The sequence below is a fragment of the Mus caroli genome, chromosome 1 (assembly GCF_900094665.2).
Source record: "Mus caroli chromosome 1, CAROLI_EIJ_v1.1, whole genome shotgun sequence".
In the NCBI taxonomy this organism is placed as follows: Eukaryota; Metazoa; Chordata; class Mammalia; order Rodentia; family Muridae; genus Mus; species Mus caroli.
This window is the reverse complement of record NC_034570.1, coordinates 161,863,690-161,878,533: the sequence shown is the minus strand read 5'-3', so window position 1 is coordinate 161,878,533 and position 14,844 is coordinate 161,863,690. Positions and strand designations below refer to the sequence as shown.

Genomic DNA, 14,844 nt, shown 5'->3' with positions numbered 1-14,844 from the left:
TCTAAACAGCCATTCCTCCCCCAACGTAGTTTCACACATAAGCACACGGGTCTATGTGAAACAATGCTCACTCTAGCATTACTTAAAATAGAGAGTGAAAAATAACCTAAAAGCCATTTGCTGAGACTCTGTTTAAATACATGGTGGCCTCTCCAAGCACTGGCAACTTGTAAAGAAAGCAAAGGCTAACGCGCCATGTGGAATACACTGTCAAGTGCGAAGAACAAAGTCGGGAGCAGTATTTATGGTATGGCATCAGATGGACTGGAAAATTGTAAGTCTATATGCTTATATAAGGCATGGCAATGTCTAAATGGAAATATAAAACCAGTGGCTGCTTCCAGAGGAGGGACCAAGAATCTTAGATTGAGGGGACATTTTTATTGAATACTTTTTTTGCGTTGCTTGGTTGAAAAAAATACTTTAAAAATTAGTGTTTGGGGAGATGGCTCAGCGGTTAAGAAACTGACTGCTCTTCCAGAAGTCCTGAGTCAATTCCCAGCAACCACATGGTGGCTCACAACCATCTGTAATGAGATCCGATGCCCTCTTCTGGTGTGTCTGAAGATAGCTACGGTGTACTCATATACATAAAATAAATAACTGTTTTAAAATAAATAAATAAATAGTGTTTTTACAACCCTTTTAAAAATACTTATCTTATTTTTTAATTATGTGTATATGTGTGTTTGTGTTGGGGTATTTGCAGGAACCTGCAGTGGCTTACTGAACTGACTAGACTCGTCACCTGTATTGCTAGCCAATGAGATTCAAGGATACATCTGTCTTGGCCTCTCCTGTCTCCCACTCCCATCTCGCATCTCCCATATCTCATCTCCCCTCTTCCTGTCCCAGCAGTGGGACTATAACGTGCACTGACACATCCAGCTTTTTAAGCAGGGTGGCGGGAATACAAACTCAAGTCTTCATGCTTGTGTGGTAGGCACTTCACCAGCTGAGCCATCTCCCCAACGCCTGTCTTAATCGCTCTTTAAAATGTTTAAGCCAGGCACAGTATTGCATGCTTGTAATCTTTACATAGGAACGGAGGCAAAGGGATCACAAGTTTGAAGCCAGCTTGTGATGCACAGTATGACTCTGTCTCAAAAATGAAAAAATAGTAAAAATGCCTCTGTCATATAAGATACCGGTATTCACCCAAAAGAGCTCCATCCTTATTACCAGCCTGAATACAGAACAGACAGAACAGCTCTCCTCTCCCCAAATTTTGTCTGCAACCTTACCCTTACTTGTAAGATGAAGTGTGTGTAACTTCAGTAACATTCATGTTACTGTACTATACACTCACATCTTGTGCATCTCGCAGCCCTCTGTTCTTTAATGTTACGAATCTGCTCACCTGCATATGGCCTTGAGATCCATATGGCTGTGTGCTGTAGTAGGTACCTTCGTGCTCATAGACATTCAGATTGTGCTTCATACTCCAGATCTTAATTACTAGCTGGTCATTAGTTAGTTGTATGGCTCACTGTCTTTGTGAGGCACTTCTTCAAGAGCTCAACCATCAGACATACAATACAGTGGTGATATACACAGCACATGCCACAGCACAGCCTTCCAAAAAGCCTGGGCCTTGGAGTTTCCTCGGCTCTCAAGAGCTATGCAGCCCATGGCATACTTTAAAGACTAGGAAAAAAGCAATGATAGTGTTGGCAAGATGGATCAGTGGGTAAAAGTCCAGACTGTACAGCCTGGAGACCTGAGCTTGATCCCCAAACTCATGAAAAGATGGAAAGAGAGAACCAGCTCTGAAAACAGATAGTAGTTAAGATCTTGAGCAGGAAGACTCTCTGAATGTCTAAGAGTACCCATGGACCTACCTACTCCCAGGCACAACCACGTGGATTTCAAGGCCATAGGCAGATATCTGAGCAGATGCACAGCATTAAGGGTCAGAGGGCTACAAGACCTCCACAGGCATGCCATGCACCCCAATACACACTACTGTTTGATTTCTGACCCCAGGACAAGGAACTGGGGTATATATTTTACACACCAAAGCAGACCTGGCTCCAGGTTCTCCCAGCATCCCTCAGTCTCTACCTGGCATACCCTACCCCCAACCCTGGACTTTCCAGTCCAGGGGCTGGGCTGCCCTTCCCCCAGAGGCTTTTCCCCATATAATTCAGGTAATTTTGATCTCTCTCTTCTTCTATTCTTCCCTATATAATCCAGACATTTTGGTCTCTCTCTTATTCTATTCTCCTCTCCTTTCTCTTCACCTGCTCCCTTTCTCTCTTTCTCTTCTCCCCCCAACTCAGGCAACTCCCCTGGCCTCAATCCTTGGACCATTGAACTCACCCAAGTGCAGGTGCCTTTAACTTAGTATAATCTAATCTGGTTTGAACTGGCTCATTTCACTGGCGGTGAAGAAATAACCTATCCACTGCTGCTGCTGCTGCTGCTGCTGCTGCTGCTGCTACTACTACTACTACTACTACTACTGTAGAAAAAAATAAACCAATGGCAATATCTTCAGCATTCATCTGGACTACTCTTTTTTAAGATTTATGTTATGTGTATGATCATTTTGCTTGCATGTATGCAGTACCACATGTGAAGGTTCAAAGAGAGCATTGGATCACGTAGAGGCCCAGGAATTACAGGAATTAAGTCATCTGATATAGGTTTAGGGGGCTGAACCTAGGTCTTCTGGAAAAGCAGCAAGTACTCTTAACCACTGAGTCATCTCTCTATCATTTCTTTTATTTTTCTGGGGTTAGGGGTTGAGACAGGGTTTCTCTGTGCAGCATTATCTGTCCTGGAACTCACTCTAAAGACTATGCTGGCCTCCAACTCACAGAAGTCCACATGCCTCTTCCTGAATGCTGGAATTGAAGACATGTGCCACCACCACCCAGCTTCTTCAACATTTCTTATTGTCTCTGCTTACCAAACACCTTGACTCCACTCCCAGTAACTGCCTCAAGACCACAGACTCTTTTTGAATATACTCATTTCTTGGCACGTGCTTTAAGATGTGCTCTGTCTGTATTTCTACCTAGGAGGATGCCAGCCTGCTAGGCATGTACAGGGATGAGGGATTAGGTGAAGCATAAATGAGCCCATGGCTTGAATGCCCTTCATGAGGCTGAGTAGGCCTCGTCTTCTGGCTCTCTGCTATCTCTGTGTGAACAAGACTGACATCTGGCCAGAGAGTCTGCTCCACTTCCAGCAGAATTTAAACAGCCATGCTAGTGAATATTAATCAGTGACCCATACACACTGAGTACAGAGAAGCTCATCAGTTTGCTCCAGGCAAAGGACTGGCACTGCCTCTGAGTGAGAACAAGGTTTCATGTCACATTCCCATGGTAAGCACAGGATGACACTCTTGAAGAACAAGACTAAGACTCTGAGCCAGGAGTGGTGCTGTTTGCCTTTCATTCCATCAGAGACAAGAGGATCTCTGTGAGCTTGAAGGCAGCGTGGTTTACACAGTGAGAATCAGGAAAGCCAGGGCGGGATAGTGAGACCCTCTCTTCAAAACAAACAAACAAACAAAACAAAACAAAACAAAACAAAAAACTTTTGGAGTGAGTCCTCTCTCAGTTCATACTTGTTCTTTCCAGAGCTCATCCAGTCTTGGGCTTGCTACTCCTGCACTGCGGAAGGAGCTAGCCTAAAGAGAGACAGCATGGTATACGGTAGTTGACTGCCTCAACTTCAGCAATCAACTATTGGAGCCCTTCCTTCAGGGTATATCATGGGGGAGCACTTCTCAGAACTCTGAATTGGGATACCTATGGTGTGAGCCCTTTCTCCAGATGTATCACAGAGAGCACTGCTCGGGATTCTAGGTTTGGAAAGCTCTGGTTTCTGAGAGGTTTCTACAAATAAGGCAAAATAGGCTGGGTGTGGTAGCACATGGCACTGATGCTGGCACTTGGAAGGCACAAGCAGGTGGATCACTCTAGGCTTGAGGCCAGTCTGGTCTGCATCATGAGTTTCAGACCATCCAGAGCTATACAGTGAAAAACTGTCATGAAGAAGGTAAGGGTGAAGACAAAGACGTCAATGACAAGAGAGATTTCTGTGATAGGATTTTGTAAGCCAACCATCATACTGTGGGCAACACTGGTGTTAACCACCTCTTATCAGGATGATGTACACACTGGGTGATTCTTGGATCCAGAGATCTGTTTGAACTGCACTATCTAATCTCACTTCTTTGCACTTTCCCTTGTGAACAACCGGTCAGAAGCAAAGATGTGGGCTGATCAGGGGTTCCTGCCTCTGTGGGAGAACTGCCAGCCAGCTCACAGCCAAACATCACAGCTTCAAAGAGGACCCGTGCTTCCTTTTCCTCTGAGTCACCATCATCTCTCACTGTCCTTGCTTTGGAAGGTGAGCAGGGTCTAGAATACAGGCATCCCATAATGGTGTTGGAGGTGGTGGGGTGGTGGTAGATAACATCTTAGAGAACCAGAAGAAGGGAATCTTCCTCTACCTCACATTTATACAGCACCATATTATTTTAAATTATATAATTGATAATAAAAATAAAATAAAACATAAATCATAGATTACAACGGCTCAAAATCTGGCCAATACAACCTATCTACCCATTCCTATCTAATCTATAAGTTTGGGTCATATTCTTTAATGACCTTGATCATACAGTGGGTGTTAGAAATTTTTTTCAAGCTATACACAGTGGTACATGACTGTGATTCCAAACCCTAGGAAGTGTAGGCAGGAGGACCAAAAGTTTAAGGTCATTCTTGGCTACTCAGCAAATTCAGGCCATGCCAAGCTATGTCAGATCCTGTCTAAAAAGAAAGATAATAAAATATAAAATATAAACCACGAATAAACTACATCATCTCCAGCCTAGAAGCTGGTCCACAGACATATACAGACTCAGCATCCTTCAATGTTAATAAACTACATCCTCTCCAGCCTAGAAGCTGGTCTACCAACACATACGGACTTAAGCATCCTTCAGTGTGCTTCCTTCCAAAGTCAATGCTGCTGCATGACACAGGATGAGGCCACTGCTAACAACTAGGAGTAGACATCAAAGTTCTCCAGCTCTCTGCGGCTCAGCCTGGCAGGGTTGTGAGCTTTGAGCCATTGGTTTCCAACCTGCAGGGAAAGGGGAGAATCTTCAAACCTCCACCTAAACTATTCTTAAAACAACCTCATAGGGTGTGGTTGTCTATCCCCATGTTACAGACTAATGAAAAAAAAAAAGAGTCAGAGTGGTAAAACATGTCCCTCAAGGCCAGTGATGAGTGTGAAATGGAGGCGGGACTCGAACTTTTTCCCATGCTTCTTTGCACCCCCCAGCTTGCCTTGGCGATAGAGTTTTCCTTGTAACTCTTAGTTTTATATCACTGTAGAGCTAAGATATCCTTCTGTATTCCCATAGGCAACCACACATCTTCTCCCTTGTGACTAAAGATAATGTTTATATTAGACCTTGGGTGTTTTGATTATAATATGAGGCTAATACTTAGGGTGTGCTTTGTGCCTTAATTTCTCTTGATATAAACTGTAAGCATAGAGACAGGGCTATAACTCAGTGGTAGAGTACTTGTTTAGCACACCCAAGGCTGTGAGTTCTATACCTAGCACTGAGAAGAACAGTAGAAGGGTAATGTTATATTATACCTACCTTACAGCATAAAGTGATTTGTGCACAGGCACTGTCAATTTGTCTTATACCTTAGGGAAAAACCCTAATAAATGTTAGATCCCTCTTTTCTTCCTTCCATGTAGGATTGATGGGTATCAGTTAGCTACAGGATCCAGTGCCACTTTTGAATGATATTCTCTGCAGATGTCTGAGATCACCCACATTCTGAAATGGTTCCCAATAACTTCCTAGTCTTAGGAAACGATTTAGAGTCATTTATACACACACACCCCTTCTCCTCTGAGGGCCCTACAGATATCCTTTAACATTAACACACAACCAGGGAACCAGCTTAGGGACAGCCCTAGTTTAGAACCCACACCTCACAAAAATGAAAACATGATATGACTTTGAGTTAGACATTCAGACTTTTGGGGCCTCAGTGTTTTCATGCAGGATCCCTAAAATCCCAGCAACTATGAGGTTGTATGGACGGCCTTGTTATAAGTTTATCCTCTTGGTTGGATCTCAAGAGTACACAGACACTAAACCCAATGAGAAGGAGAGTTCCAGAATCTTACCTCTTCATACACGGTACAACTAAAGGAAGAGTTCTGGTTCCTCTTCTTGGATCCAGACTAGAAATTGAGGGTTGAGAGGGTTTGAGTTTAGGATAAGAGATGCCTACTCCTCCTGACTCTCATGCAAGATCCTGAAGAGAAAACCCCCCACCCAGACTCAACAGTGGTACTTAATGGTATCCAAAGAAGCACAATGCATTCTAGCCTGTGATGTGACCCACACAGCCCTCCAATCCACAAATTCCTCCTGTTCACACATTCTACTGGCTTATTTTTGTGTCAACTTGACACAGCTGGAGTTATCACAGAGAAAGGAGCTTCAGTTGAGGAAATGCCTCCATGAGATCCAACTGTAAGGCATTTTCTCAATTAGTGATCAAGGGGGAAAGGCCCCTTGTGGGTGGGACCATCCCTGGGCTGGTAGTCTTGGGTTCTATAAGAGAGCAGGCTGAGCAAGCCAGGGGAGGCAAGCCAGTAAAGAACATCCCTCCATGGCGTCTGCATCAGCTCCTGCTTTCTGACCTGTTTGAGTTCCAGTCCTGACTTCCTTTGGTGATGAACAGCAGCATGGAAGTGTAAGCCGAATAAACCCTTTCCTCCCCAACTTGCTTCTTGGTCATGATGTTTGTGCAGGAATAGAAACCCTGACTAAGACACACATATAAATGCATGTCCTTCAGGCAGTCCTAATGTAAATACCACCTGAACCTATGCATCATTGCAATACACCTTCTTCTAATGCAAACAGCTCAGGCATATACATGTATGCTAACCTTAGCACATACCCGAACGCAGTGGTTTTATGAATCACTAGGTATGCTTTGAGTAATATGTGTAATTTGCTATTATTGTGCATATGGTGTTTGTATCGGCATGTGTGCTGTTGAAGTATGCGTGCAAGCCCCTACCTTGGAAACCTCTTCAATATCTCTCACCATAACCTCAGGTGCCCCAGTACCAGCTCTGGGGTCCTTCTGTACAAAACACTGCTTTTCTGTTCCTATCCTTTACCTACCACAAAAAGCCTAAGAAAATCCTACATTCCACTGTTCTCTGGACTTCAGAACTCAATTTTTTTTCTCCAGGCAGAACTGGAAAAACATTTCTCCCTGTTAGTCCCTTAACATTCAGATAGAATCATTTAACAGAGGCTACCCAGCTACACAGAATGAAAGACAGTTCACTGGGCTATACACACATGCTCTGCAAGCACCCACTTGCAAACACACTAGAGCACACACATGTAAAACGCACAGAACCCTCCAGAAAAGTAGACTCCTCACCTTCCTGGAAGGCTGGACTACTGAATATACTGTACATTTTTCTTGTGATGTGGAATCAGAAGGCTAATGGGGAAAAAAAGTATTTCAGAAATATTGATCAAGTATAACCCTTTGCCTCAACTGTGCTTAAATGGGAGCTGTGAACTCTGCTCATCAATGAGAAGAAGCCTGGGACAGCTGGGGAGCAGGGACTGGAATTGGTCCCACTGTTACTTTCAGTAACCATCACCACTATTTGTTATATGCTTAGTCTATTTATACATTTTATTTCCTAACCCTTATGTTATTCCTTAAAAAAAATAGGAATGTTCCTTCTGCCACAATGAAGGATACAGATTCAAGAGAAATAGGGAAAGAGAAAAAGGAATGAGGTGAAAGAGAAGGCGAAAGAAGAAGACAACAATGACCCCAGTACACAGTAGAAGAAGAATTCAAACCCAAAACTTTCCAGGGTATCCTTAACAGTTCAATGCTCCATCTGGTAAAGTCTTCCTTCTCTAGACCTGAGATACATGCTCATCATGGCAGCAACCAACCATCCTAGGTAAGATGCGCTAAAGGAGGAAGCTCACTCTCATCCAGCACCCAGATCAAGAGTTCCTCCTCAGATGTATTCAGACTATTCTCTCAGGAGCCCAACTCGGTCCACCGCTAAAGCCAGCGGACACGCAGATGTTGGTCACTCTTAGGAGGGATTTCTTTGTGATACAACTTTGCTAGCAAGCTGAGGGTTTGACTGTTCCTGAACTTGGTCCTTAAAGAGGGGAGGAGAGGAGAGTTAGGAGGAGAGGAAAATCAAATGAGAAGTGAAGAACAGAGATGGGGAAGAAAAGAAGGGAGGAGAGGAGAGAGGGGAGAGGAGATGGCAGGGAGAGCCGGTTTTTATCATAAACCTTCCACTGTCGTCCATCACTAAGCCTTTTCCCTTGGGAGGGAAACACCTGAAACTGGTTAGCAATGAAGTCATGCTATCTGCCAATATTACAGAATGTCTTTCTAACCCATGCATGAACATTTGTACCATCAGGAGTTAGAGGAATGGCAGGCAGAGGAAAGATGAAAATTGAGAAACTGTTTGGCTCAACTTTTTTAGTATTCAGCTATGTGGCCTTGAATACATCAGTTAACCCTAGTCTTAGTTTCCTCATTTGTAGACATCAGAAGACAGTCAAGTGAGATTTATTAAGAAAATGACCATTACTATTAATTCCAAATAAGATTTTTTTAAAAGACCCATCCACACCTATTCTTTGCTTAATAGAAATAATGATTAATGGTACCATTAGGATAACCAGTACAAGGACTCCAGTTTTTTGAATCAGAGGAAAAACATAAGCTGAATCCTATAAAGGTTCATTCTCCTGTAGACAACCTGGTCTAGATTTCTGCTAGGCTTGAAAGAATAAAAATCACTGGCAAGACAATCCAAGTTTACTGATCATTTCAAACAATTTGCTAAAGCACTGTGACTGTGTCTTGGGCCCCAGGGAATACCAATGCCTCATTCTCCATTCAATGGTGTGTTTTAAGTGAAGCTTAAGAAGTCCAGTAGACTAGAATAAGATGGGTTAAAGAGGGTGGAGGGTACCTTGCACTGTATCATAGAGTACATGGCGCCTCTATCTCCAGGGAAATTCTGCTCTGGCATCTGCTCCAGCACCTGCTCTGGCACAGAAAAAGTAAAGGGACATAAAATAATCTCTGTCTAGACTCAGGCTGAGCAGTGAGAGATATCACAAAAGAAAGGGTCTCCAGGAGGGGAGGGGTGTAAAACTGAGAGAGCCTCATTATCAAACAACCCAGAATGAGAGGAGGTGAGAAGTATGATTGCCCGTGGACATGCAGCAAGGAACAGCCCAGGAACCAACAACCTGACAGGTTCCCTGTCTCTTCCTTCCCTTCAGTAACATAGAACTTCCTTGCCCTTGCTGACTTCTGGTTGAAAGTTGCCAGCATAGCCACTGACATTGGGCAGAGCTCTCTTCAGACTTGTGGTCTGAACCTTTCCTCTTTAGGGCACTGAAATTCAGAGGGTTCAAATATTCTAAAGATGTGGCCATCATAAGGCTCATATCTAGATCCAGGCTTCATGGTCGGCTTACCCTTGCCCTCAATCTAACTCCAGAGCAGAGTGAGAACCTGGGTTCTCTGACCCCAACAAAGTCAGAGAGCATGTGGCCCTTCCTTCTTCCCTCCCCTCATGTCTGCTCAGCAGGGAATTACAGATAGAAGTATTCCATCTTGCATGCCCCCACGTACATAATGCCAAGTGGGGCTCTCATGGGGGTCAGGAAGGCCAGGAGAGTTCAGTAGCTGAGCTCTCCAGAAGAAGCAGAAAAGCAGAGAAACACTGGCCCCTGTTGGCAGCTAGAAGTCAGCAGAAGATTGTTGCTTTGTTCTTCTGTCTAAACCAATGTGAATTGTCTCCAGAAATATCTTCTAATATTGCCCCATCTTCTCACTCATTTTCTTACTCCTTTTCTTTTTTTTGAAAAAGTTCTTAAANAATACGGTAGAACCAGCTCTGGCTAATGCACAAAGGAAAGCTGGCCCTGAACGCGGAGTCTTTACGGTTTATATAAGGGAAGGCAGTGGTAGACACACTCTGCCCTTTACTGTGGATTTCTACTGCGTTCCACCCCTTGGCAGATCTAGTACAGCACCATGAGACTCCTCCTTCTGCTTAGTTCCCATTTTCCCTGTCTCTCTTTTCTCCTTTTCCTCTTTGGGTAGAGCCAGGAAAATGGTGGAGAAGAAAAGCTAGAAGGGAGCTGAACATCACCTCAAAAACACGCCTGTCCAATTCTCTTTGTCCCCTCTCATCTTCCTGGACAGCTGAGGAAGATCCAGAGACCCTAGAGCATCCTTGTTGATCCCTGCTGGCTCGTGAGTCCTTGACATATTCATATATTGTCAAAGGTTCCGTAGGGCTGAACTCTGTGTGAGGAAGAAAATAAAGACTAGAATTTCAGAAACCTTCAGAAGATTGCCTGTCCAGAATTCCACTTCACAACCCACACCTCTACCAAAGATGGTCACAATTTTAAAAATGGCTCTAGAAAACAGTCAGGTTAATGCTCTTGCCAAGATACATAAAGAGCACAACAGAGCAATTACCCATGACATAAATCCTCCACCAAGCTAGGAAGTCACCAACAAAACCCAGCTCCTTAGATAAATCAACATACTGGGGACCATGCTGTAAATATACTCGGCCCACCATATACAGTGAACAAGAGGTTGCAGACTTTGGTTGCCCTCCCCAACCCATATTCACACATATCCCAACACCTCTCCCATGAAAAGAAGATGCCATGTTTAGAGTATAGCCCATGGACACAGGGTCAACCCACTACACCTGAAACCTCAAGCAACAGCATCCCTTCAGGAGGCTTCTACTTACGTAACTGCTTTCTCTTCTTAGTCCACACACAGAAGCAAATGATGGCCCCAAGAAATAGTGTAACTAGAATCACGATGATCACCACAAAGGGCAGAAATCTGAATTCTGAGGGGCACACAGAAGTTAGGAAGACAGAGCACCCACTGTCCCATATGTTAGCTTCAGGAACTATCCCGAGCCCACTGTCCTCTCTCATGGCCTGTCTCCTCACATCCTAGGATCTCATCACCCTTGTTGCTCCTCCTCAGTTGGGTGACAAACTGGTCCAACTTATAAATTCCAGAAGACGGGTGCTGCTTACTTACCTTACCTGAACAAAGGAGATGTTTCCTGCTTCTGAGAGCTAATTCCACCATCTGGTACCTGTAAAACATCTTGTACCGCAGCTGCTACTTCTATCTACTGTTCTAACTCAGCAAATATTCACCACAGACCTACTACTACAAGCCTTCCATTTTTCCTTCCTGGTTCTTCCTCATTTGAACTTCTACGTTCACCATCTGTGTTAGACATGGCTACTGATCTGTAATCCACACAAGAAGAAGAGAACTGTAAAGAATTTCTCATTACAGGTGCCAGCTAATGAGATTTTCATAAACATTATCTCATTTGATCTTAACAGCAATCTTGTGAGATGCCTCTGATTATCAATCACTCCTGCTACCTAACAGAGAGTTGGAAACTCATAGAAACTAATTAACCTGCCTAGAATCAGAGAATTACAGAAATGATGAAGCAAAGATGGCGGAGGCCCCCAAACAAGTGTTCCTGTTACTATGCCTTCCCTGACTCCTGTTTGATCATTTGCTGCCCATGAAGAACTTAATTTTGTTCCCACCCCTTGAGGAAAAGTTCATAAAAATAGGGTGGAACCAGTTCTGGCTAACGCACAACGGGGAACTGGTTCTGGCCAGAGATTCTTCACAGTTTATATAGTTTCTAACCATAACACTGCATTTTTACATAAGCCTTAACCTGCAAAACTCTTTTAGGTCCCAGAAATTTGGGACAATTAAACATGTTTTACAGAGACAGAAACTGAAAGTTTGGCTCTTTGGGGACATTTCCGATGAAAAGATATTTTTTAGGTATCTTGAGAAAGGCCAGAGATGCTTTTCTGGGGCAGATGTTAACCATGGTCACCTTGCCTGTCTGGCAGAAGTTTGCTTTTCCTGATAAAAGGCAGAGAGAGGGCTTAAAGAGCAACTATCAGCCAGGTTCATCTTCTCTAAACCTCCCCTGCTCCCTTTGATATGGGAAAGGATCCTAAAGGGTAGCTGTAAGATCCAGAGTCATTTCCTTTGAACTTCCCAGTGACAGTAGCCCTTCAACTTCATTCTCTTTTGTGTAACTTCATGTTTTTAAGCAAATATATTGGCAGGGAGATTCTTTATAATGTTAGCTTATTACTTCTGGTTTCTCCTTCAGAATCTACGCTTTGAGTTAATCCTGTTCAGAACTGTAATTCCACAGAGGGATCCTGCAGGATTCCTGCAGAAGGGACTCCTGGTTCTCTTAGCAGCAATCTTCTGGGGGTGAAGAATTCTTCCTGAGTGTTTTGATCTGGCTGCTTGCTAAGAAGTTGGAAACTACACTCACTTGGGGGCCTGTCACTGAAGGAAGGAGGCTCAGAGGCACAGGCCATTGGGTGGAGTAGTGGCTCAGGACACTGTCATGATGGGGCTGTACTTCCTAGCCAGCTCTGCCCATAGCCATGCCAGTTTTCTTAGGCCTAAAGTGACTGATGGTAGACCTGCATGCAGAGTCCAGGCCTAAAGGTAGCACCTGGAATACTTCAGGTCCAGGCCTATGAGAACCTAAGTGTGTTCCAGGGAAAGCTTCTGAGAACCTGTTCCTTCTGCTTTTTCAGTGTTTCTCTCCTCTGACAAAGGGGAGAAGAAGTACCTGACCACAAGATAAGAAAATGCACTTTATGAAGTCAAACTTAGCATGGTAGAAACCCGAGCCCAAAGTAAGAACCTATGCATATATTCTGCTGCAAATTTAAGGATAGAGACTCTGAGGGTTGGGTTGGGTTGCGCTGGGTAGGTTGGGTTGGATTTGATGAAATGGGTTGAGTGTATAGGATTGGTTTGGGTGTGTTGAGTAGGTTAGGTTGGCTTAGGTTTGGAGGGTTGGGTTGGGTGGTCAGGATGAGATTGAGTGGGCTGGGTAGGTTGAGTTGAGCTGGATGGGGTAGGTAAGGTGGGTTGAATTGGGTTGAGTGGGTTGGGTGGGTTGAATTGGGTTGAGTGGCTTGAGTAGGTTGAGATGGGTTGGGATGGGTTGGCTTGGGTTGGGTTGAGTTGGGTTGAGTTAGGTGAGTAGGACTGGGTGGAGTGGCCTGGGTAGGTTGGGTTGGGTTGAATAGGTTGGGTTGGGTTTGGTGAGATACTTAGATGGGTAGAATTATGTTGAGTAGGTTTGGAAGTTGGGTAAGATGAGGTCGGTGAAGTAGGATAGGTGGATTGGGTTGGGTTGGGTTTGTAGGTAAACTTGATCGGTTTACCTTTTAGTGTCATGCTGATAGCACATTAAGCCTTTATCTAATAAGAAGTGGTACAACATTAACTCAGGATAAGCAATAAATGCAGGACTCTGCTAACTACCTTGGTATTTTCCTGCTGTTCAACTCACAAGGTACAGTGTTATTACCCACACCCACCCCCAGTAAACTCTCTAGCTTGAGGTAAGTTATCACTCAGGATATGACAAGAGAAACTGGGTCTCCAATCTCTCAAATTAGGAAGACAATGTTCAGGGCATCACAGTGGTCACTAAACAGCTAGCTTTCCCCTGTAAGGAAGGAAACTACTATTTCCAATAGAAGAAGAAGATATAAATCCTCCCAGGCTAAGACAGGCCAGTGCCCCACTGAGGAAAGGCCCAAGTTACTGAGCTAGAAAGCCATGTGACCTGGGTCTCATGTGAATCTGGTTGTGGGATCCCTGCTGTGGGCCAAAGTGCCCCCACTTACTCGAAGGGTCACTCTGACAGCCATGTTTGAAGTTCAGGGTGTGGTTTGCCCAGCTGGCTCTGTTGCTAACGTTGCAGGTATATGTGTGCAGGCTGCTGGTGTCAAGCTGGTTCTCCCAGTGGGTACTATTCCTTTGATTTGAGATCAGCGTGCTCCCTCTGTACAAAGCATAGCTCACATTGTCATCCTTGGGCACCAAGCAGGACAAAAACAGTTGACAAGTCCCATTAGCCCAGGGCTTCCACTGGGCCTTCAGGTCAGGTGTCTCAACATGATCTGGAAGCAGAGGTTCTGGTCAGAGAGTTCTGGAAATACAAGTCCTACCCGAATCAGAGGGACAGAGTGAACAGTGCTAAAAACTCACCAAGTATAAGAAGCTGGAAGTGCTTAGTGCACACTTTTCCGCCTGTGTTGGTGATCTCCACCAGGTAGTGACCACTGTCTTGCAGCTTAGCTGACTTGATACTAAGAGCAAAATCCTCATCATCAAAACCATAGATATGACTAGAAACCACAGTTGAGCATTTGGGTTCATTATTACACCAACTTAGGATCTCAGTTTTTGTGTGTGAGCCCTGTTCTGTCTTCTTCCATCGAACAGTAACATTTTTTGTCTGTATGTTGGAAGGCCTCAGCCGGACAGGCTTTCCTGAGACACCAACCACTTCTTCAGAAGAATCTAAGCAGTCTAGAAAAAAAGAAAACAAAAAAAGAAAACCTTGTCCGAAGGTAACTGAAATAGTATGAGACCTGAGCAGTGTGGGCAGCTGCCTGTCCCTTCCTTAAGCTTAAGGACCTGGTGCAAGTGTGAAAAGGAGCCCAGAGACCCATCTGTTCCTCCTTGTCCCCAGGCTTCACCCTCCAGTTGGAAGGAACTCACAGACCAACAATGATAGCTAAAATCTCTTTTGAAGATTCATTTTTTTAAATGTGTGTGTGTGTGTGTGTGTCTGTGTCTGTGTGTCTGTATCTGTGTCCGTGTGTGTCTGTGTATTAAT

General features: G+C 44.2%; 1 protein-coding gene across 1 annotated transcript in view; it reads right to left on the bottom strand.

The window, feature by feature from the left end:
• Positions 1-5,014: 5,014 nt before the first annotated feature.
• Cd244 (CD244 molecule) overlaps positions 5,015-14,844 on the bottom strand; it is a 23,385-nt gene continuing 13,555 nt past the window's right edge. The window contains exons 2-9 of the mRNA XM_021168309.2: positions 14,211-14,534; positions 13,847-14,122; positions 10,870-10,974; positions 10,249-10,403; positions 9,055-9,126; positions 7,467-7,529; positions 6,184-6,240; positions 5,015-5,109 (exon numbers count right to left, since the gene is read on the bottom strand). Coding sequence (XP_021023968.1) covers positions 5,029-5,109; positions 6,184-6,240; positions 7,467-7,529; positions 9,055-9,126; positions 10,249-10,403; positions 10,870-10,974; positions 13,847-14,122; positions 14,211-14,534 — 1,133 coding nt within the window. The 3' untranslated portion in view covers positions 5,015-5,028. The remainder of the gene's footprint in view (positions 5,110-6,183; positions 6,241-7,466; positions 7,530-9,054; positions 9,127-10,248; positions 10,404-10,869; positions 10,975-13,846; positions 14,123-14,210; positions 14,535-14,844) is intronic.